The sequence below is a fragment of the Dryobates pubescens genome, chromosome 10, assembly GCF_014839835.1.
Source record: "Dryobates pubescens isolate bDryPub1 chromosome 10, bDryPub1.pri, whole genome shotgun sequence".
NCBI lineage: Eukaryota > Metazoa > Chordata > Aves > Piciformes > Picidae > Dryobates > Dryobates pubescens.
Window position 1 is genome coordinate 28,298,682 of NC_071621.1, and position 6,000 is coordinate 28,304,681.

Here is a 6,000-nt window from a genome sequence, read left to right on the forward strand (position 1 = left end):
AGGCAGCACAGTGAGTTCCGTGAATTTTGCACCACTTGTGTGTGCGTGTCTGAAGGATGGCTTCATGGCTGCTGTGAACCTGTATCCCTTTCTGACCCCAACCAGGTGGCCCAGATTAAACCCATGGGTACTTTTGATGCATAGTGTAGGATATGGTGTGGCTCAGTTGGTAGCACATAAGACCCTTAATGGGAAGCTTGTGAGTTCAAGCCTGCAGTGGGCACTATTGTCCTCCCTACTCTAGTCATGGGGTCTGTGGTGACAGGTTGGACTCGATGATCTTTGAGGTCTCTTCCAACCTTGGTGATACTGAATATATGAGTCTGTTTTTTGTTGAAGTGGGATTTGCTGTATTTGAACCTAATCTTTGGTGGAGTCACTGTCCCTGGAGGTGTTCAAAAAGGGATTGGACGTGGCACTTGAAGCCACGGTTTGGTAGTCATGAGGTGTTAGGTGACAGGTTGGACTTGATGAGCTCTGAGGTCTTTTCCAACCTTATTGATTCTGTGATTCATGATTCTGTGATTTGAAATACAGTACTACTGAGTACAAGAAGGGCAAAACCTGATCACCTTGATTCTATCTATGAGAGCTCCCAAGCACTGCCACCTTCATACCTGCTTTGCAGCAGGAGACCTGTTGGTAGCTATCACTATGAAATGTTAATTTCTGTACAACTGGACAGGCTGGAGTGTTTTAAATGAGCCAAATGATATGCTATGGAAAATGAGTGTTATAATATGGTTCCCTTTCTGGTAATTGAATTTGTGAATGCTGATGCTAATTTTCAGAGAATGGGTTTGCATGGACCATGGCCTCAACTAATTTCAGTCAACAGAGACCCTTGAAGTTGATTATGCTAAGTTAATATATGCTGAAGATCCTGGCTTAGGATTTCTTTAGATGTTATGTATTACTTTAAACTCAATTTTCATTTGGGGCCACATAGGATTGATCTCTTCCAAAGAAGTGTTTCTGGACTGTGTTCTACAGCTTTTGAGATCCTTCTGTTCTTTCTTTCTTTGTTTGTTTTCCCCTAGGCTTTTGAAAAAGGAAGAAAATTTTATTTTCGTCCCCCGTTCCCGTGAAGAGCTTCCAGAAAACTTTCCAAAGGAAATTCCTGGGATCTGTTACTTCCTCGAGGTCAGAAGTGGTGAAAAGCCACCGAAACCCTCTGTCACATCTGCCAGAGTGAGAAAGATTTCTTACAACATTGGCACCATGTTCCTTCGGGAGACTAGCCTATGAGGCCCGCTGCAGATCAAAGACTCGTCAAAAAAGCACAAGCCCAGAACTGGGTCATGGCAGGAGAGCTGGAGGTTCTTTCTATTTCACTGCCTTGAACAAGCAGTTAAAGCTCCATGTAATGTCAGGCAATAATCATTTTACAAGATGGGTGACTGCTGTCAGTAAACAATATGGAGATAGGGAAAGAAAAAAAATAAACAGCATACTTCCACATCTAGAGGAATTTGTTTCATAAACTTCAGTCTGGCCCCTCTATGACAAACAAAACCAAACCAACCAACCAACCACCACCAAGATCCCAACTCTCAAATTAGAGAATGGTTTTGTTTTGAGCAGAAAGGATGATGGTTCTCTGTAGAATTGCACCAGCTAAGCAGAATTGAGAGTCAGTTCTGATTATGCATTCCTACATTCAATGTGTTCTTCAGTAAGGTAACGATGTTTTTTAACTTTCTGAACAAACATTTCATACATATGCTGTAGACTTATAATCTTCCTGGCAGGAGTAATTATAATTCAATATAAATATTGTGGGAATTTTACCTATTTTTATACATATTTCACTTTCTGGATAATTACATTCCACACACTGTAAGCTGAGTGAGCTTAGATAGCTTTTAAGAAGAAGCTAATGTATATTTCATGTATTCGCCTATCAAACCTTATACAAGGGGGGCAAAGTCATTTTTTGACTTTCCTGACAACAAAAATGTCAGTATTTTACAGGAGAAAAAAAAACCAACACACTTTGGTAAATCTCTTTACCTGATGTCTATGCTAAAGGTGTTTATGCTTTAGACAAGCATTGTCTTGCTTAAATGAAGTATTTGTCCTGTATGAATGAAATGAAATATTTGTGCTGTACGTTCAGTCTTTCCAGGACATTGCAAACAAAGTGTAGAAGGTGAGCAGATAAGTTCTGTTCAGTGGGGCTTGTTCCCCCAAACTAAATTATCAACCAAACTGCTTTTTGTTAGAAATCACAGACTTTGGGTTTTCTTTTTAAATTGAACTTGCGAAAACTTACTCTGAGGAATTCCAGCAGACCCTGGAAGATCTCTGGATACTGTTTTTGCAGGTTTTGGGGTGGGGGTTGTTTGTTTGTTTGTTGGTTTTTTAATAGGACTTGTATTCCTGCCCCAGTTTGTTTATTGACAATCCTGTCATTAATGATGTTCTTCTAGAAATTTCCTCTGTTGCTGGATTAGCTGGACAGGCCCCTGCTTTATCTAATGTGGATAAAACCACTGAAAAGGGAGAGGCAGTACTTTCCCATGTCAAATGCAAATTGTAGTTCAAGATTTAAAGGAGTCCATGTCAATTTCTATTTTATTTAATGCTAATTCTTTGCTGTTAATTACTATGGCTTTATTGTCTTCAATGAATCTAACTGAAACAAGATGTGGACCTCTCCCCTGATAAGCACATTTTCAGGTATTGTTTATTTCTCAGGTTTTCCTTTGGAAGAAGTAATGGTAGTCAGTTTTCCTTTGCAGATGTGTTTCCTTTGTGGGGTCACACTGTGGTGTGACGATGTTCTGCTCTTGTAGATTGTTAGTTAACACTTATGCAGTGACTCTGAAGTGGCTGAGCTTTACACAATCCTGGTCAAAGATCACTGACATCAAAGACAAGACTCTCAGCAGCACTAGGAAGGATGAGAAGCTTTGCATTTCTATAATCTAGACCAGAAATGTGAGGTTGCTTACAGATGTAGTAGTCATAACTTGAGGCATCTTTAGAAATTGATTAATCTTTCCTCACATGTCCAGATTATCCAGTTAGATCTTTCTGTGTTGGGAATGACAGTGCTCTATTTCTCCCCTCGACCAATAGCCCATGTTAGAGTGGGAGTAAGTCTGTATGGTGCTGCCAGCCTGTGCTGAACATGTTTCAGGCTTCTTTTTAATGAAATCTTTCTGGATGAGAAAGGACTGTCTCAAATCTATATAGATTTAAGCATGTAGAGGATTTCTGAACTTATTATGTAGAGGTGGTGCTTTTATGACTGTCTGAAGAGGGTAAATGCATGGGAATTAGCCCAGAACTTAATTTAAATGGAAATTCCCTTGCTTTCTAGTGGAACCCAGGTTTTAAGGATTTTGTCCATTGATATTAGAGCATCCTTGGGACTGGAAGAATTAGTCTTTTATCTACCTTGATAAACAGCACCTGCAGCTACTACCTATCAGAAAAACCACTTAACAAAAACTGTTTGAGCTTCAGGTTGCAGAATTTCCATCCAAATTTCAGACCTGAAAATTTTCTGCACAGGATGACAGCTTTTAGCCTGCAGCCATTAGTTTGCACAGACATGGGATGTAGCATGCATTTCCCACCCCCCACATCCCCCCCACCGGGAACACCAGTGAGACATGCAAGACTCACAAATGGAACAAAGTTCATGTTTTACCATTGGAAGAGAAACACTACTTCTTAGATAATAAAGCTATGGTTTTCATGTGATTACCTAGCTATCTAGAGAGATTTTCAAATTGCTATCAGTTGATTGAGAGTTCATGCTGACTTCACTGGCATATTCTCATTGTTCAGCAGGTGCTGATGTCAGAGTAGCAGTGTCTCTGGCCAAGCTCTTTTTCCCCTTCTCACCACTCATAGTCCAGTGTGAAGAGAACAAATGTAGAGGTTCAGACCAAAAGCTTGTAGTGCAGCTCAATAATTTGCCTCTCACACTTGTCAATAGCCAATGTCCAGGTTAATTCTGTTGCTGATCCTGGTAGATCTGCAGAAACATTTTCATTAGAAGTTATGGACAAATGCTAATTCTAGTAGCAAACTGGAGAAGCAATCTGAAAAAAACTGTGTGTCACCATCCTCATCCTCTTGGAGACTGTTTATTCTATAAATAAATTTATAATCACAGAGATCAGTGTAAAAACTGAAAATCACTGTCAACATTAACAGTGTTTGCAAATCAATCATCTGTCTCCCCAAATTAGAGTAGATTTACTGTGTAAGAATACATAGTCTCTGCTTTTTCTAAGCTTGTGTCAATGTGAGGTGTCCAGGCCTTAAGCACTGATGCTAAGTATAATGTTATTTGCTTCTGTGTTACAACAGGGGAAGTTAATAAAAAAGTGAGGGCTCTCTAGGGACATTTTTCTATCTCAGTGTGAGAAAAGTGTAAAACAAATTCTCAGAGCCCTTTAGCTTAGTCATATCTGCTCCCTTTAATAGTAGATTGCAAGTTTATTTTGACAACTCTGTGAAGTGAAATGAAATCTATTATCAAGGTTGATGCTTTGAAGTCAGTTAGATGGTAGTCAGACTCAACATTTCCTCAATGCCACTTACTTTTAGTAATAGGGGAAACTTTCTCATTTGCCTGGCATTGTCTTCATAACTAAAAAGGTTCTCAAGAGTTTTTATACTTTGGAATGATGAGATGGAGAGGTTGGAGGTACTGAAATGGATGCAGAACTCTCATACTATAGTTGGAATTGTCTTAATATTTTTCTTCCCATAAAACAGTCAATGTTTTGTTCCTCTGGTTAAGAGTCTAGCTGCCTGTCTTTCCTCACATAGCTGCAGGTAGCAATATCTGTTGTTTTCAATTCCTATGAAAACCAAAATCACCCTCTCTGAAGATAGAGGGAGGAGATCTACTGCATGTTGCCTGTACAAGGCAAAGGAAGGAATGATGTTGTGAAAACCCTAGCTGGGGTCATCAGTCTCTTTGCCACAAACTTGTTCTATGCAGTTTCCCTTTGCACCAGGCTCAGATGGACCGAAGAGCAGAAACTGACTGCAAAGGCAGACCCAGTGGCCAACTTCTTTATGAATGTCAAGAGGTCTAAGTAAACAGAAGCAACAGTCACTTCCTCAGAGCACTTTTTACAGATCTTCTGTCAGATTTTTCCATCTGCTTGAGGCTCCCTATCACACAGACCCTACTGTGCTGTGGTACAGAGAGGTAAAGAATGAAATAGTGATGGAAATGGTAAAGTGGTGGATAAATTTTGTTCTACATCAGTCTGATAAAATCTGCCATTCAAAGACAAAAGCTTCTGCATGGGAGAATTGCTGCTAAGCCAGGAGACTGGAAGTGTGGTTTTCTTGCAGGATCCCACAGAATATTTCTTTTTTTTTTCATTCCAAAGAGCCAATAGTCATTAAGTGTGGTTATGGTTTTGGCTTCACTACTCATTCCCACATCCAGTTTCAGATCTGAGTCTGTATGGAAAGGCATTTTTAAGCCTCGAAATGTGCCTTTGCAAACAGAAAACCAAAGCTGTTAAAACCTCGGAAATCTTATATGGGAATTGCCTATTCCAAAGAAGAAATCAGTGCAATTGACTCCTCAGCAGATCCCACTGCAGTTAACATGTGTGCACATGCCATTTCACAATGCTGTTTGGTCCTGTCTTACAGTGTTCCCCACCATGCCCAAGAGTGGTATAGTGTATAACCACCTTTCCTCTGTTTTCCATTAACATCCCTCTTGCATGCTTCATGCAAACTGTTCTGCCAAGAAGTCTGTAATTGAACAGTAGCATTACAAATGTACAGCATTTTCTGGGTTTCTTATTCCAGCCTCAGGCCACAACCTCACCTCTGCTGAGTGCTAAAAAACTCACTAAGGAAATCTATTTTCCCTGTCCTAATGCACTTCAGAGCTTCTGGCTTGGTTTTGGGGTTCTGGTAATATATTTTTCCAAAATCATATGTGTAATCTTGTAAATAGCAACCTGCTTAAATTAGCAACAAAATAAGTATAAAAAAAAAGCTTTA

At 39.8% G+C, this 6,000-nt stretch overlaps 1 protein-coding gene across 2 annotated transcripts in view; it reads left to right on the forward strand.

Moving 5' to 3' along the window:
- GUCY1A2 (guanylate cyclase 1 soluble subunit alpha 2) overlaps positions 1-2,208 on the forward strand; it is a 155,553-nt gene extending 153,345 nt beyond the window's left edge. Inside the window, exon 8 of one of the 2 annotated variants that reach the window (XM_054164504.1) lies at positions 1,041-2,208. In XM_054164504.1, coding sequence (XP_054020479.1) covers positions 1,041-1,248 — 208 coding nt within the window. In that variant the 3' untranslated portion in view covers positions 1,249-2,208. The remainder of the gene's footprint in view (positions 1-1,040) is intronic. The other variant, XM_054164505.1, reaches the window with a different exon arrangement.
- Positions 2,209-6,000: the final 3,792 nt, after the last annotated feature.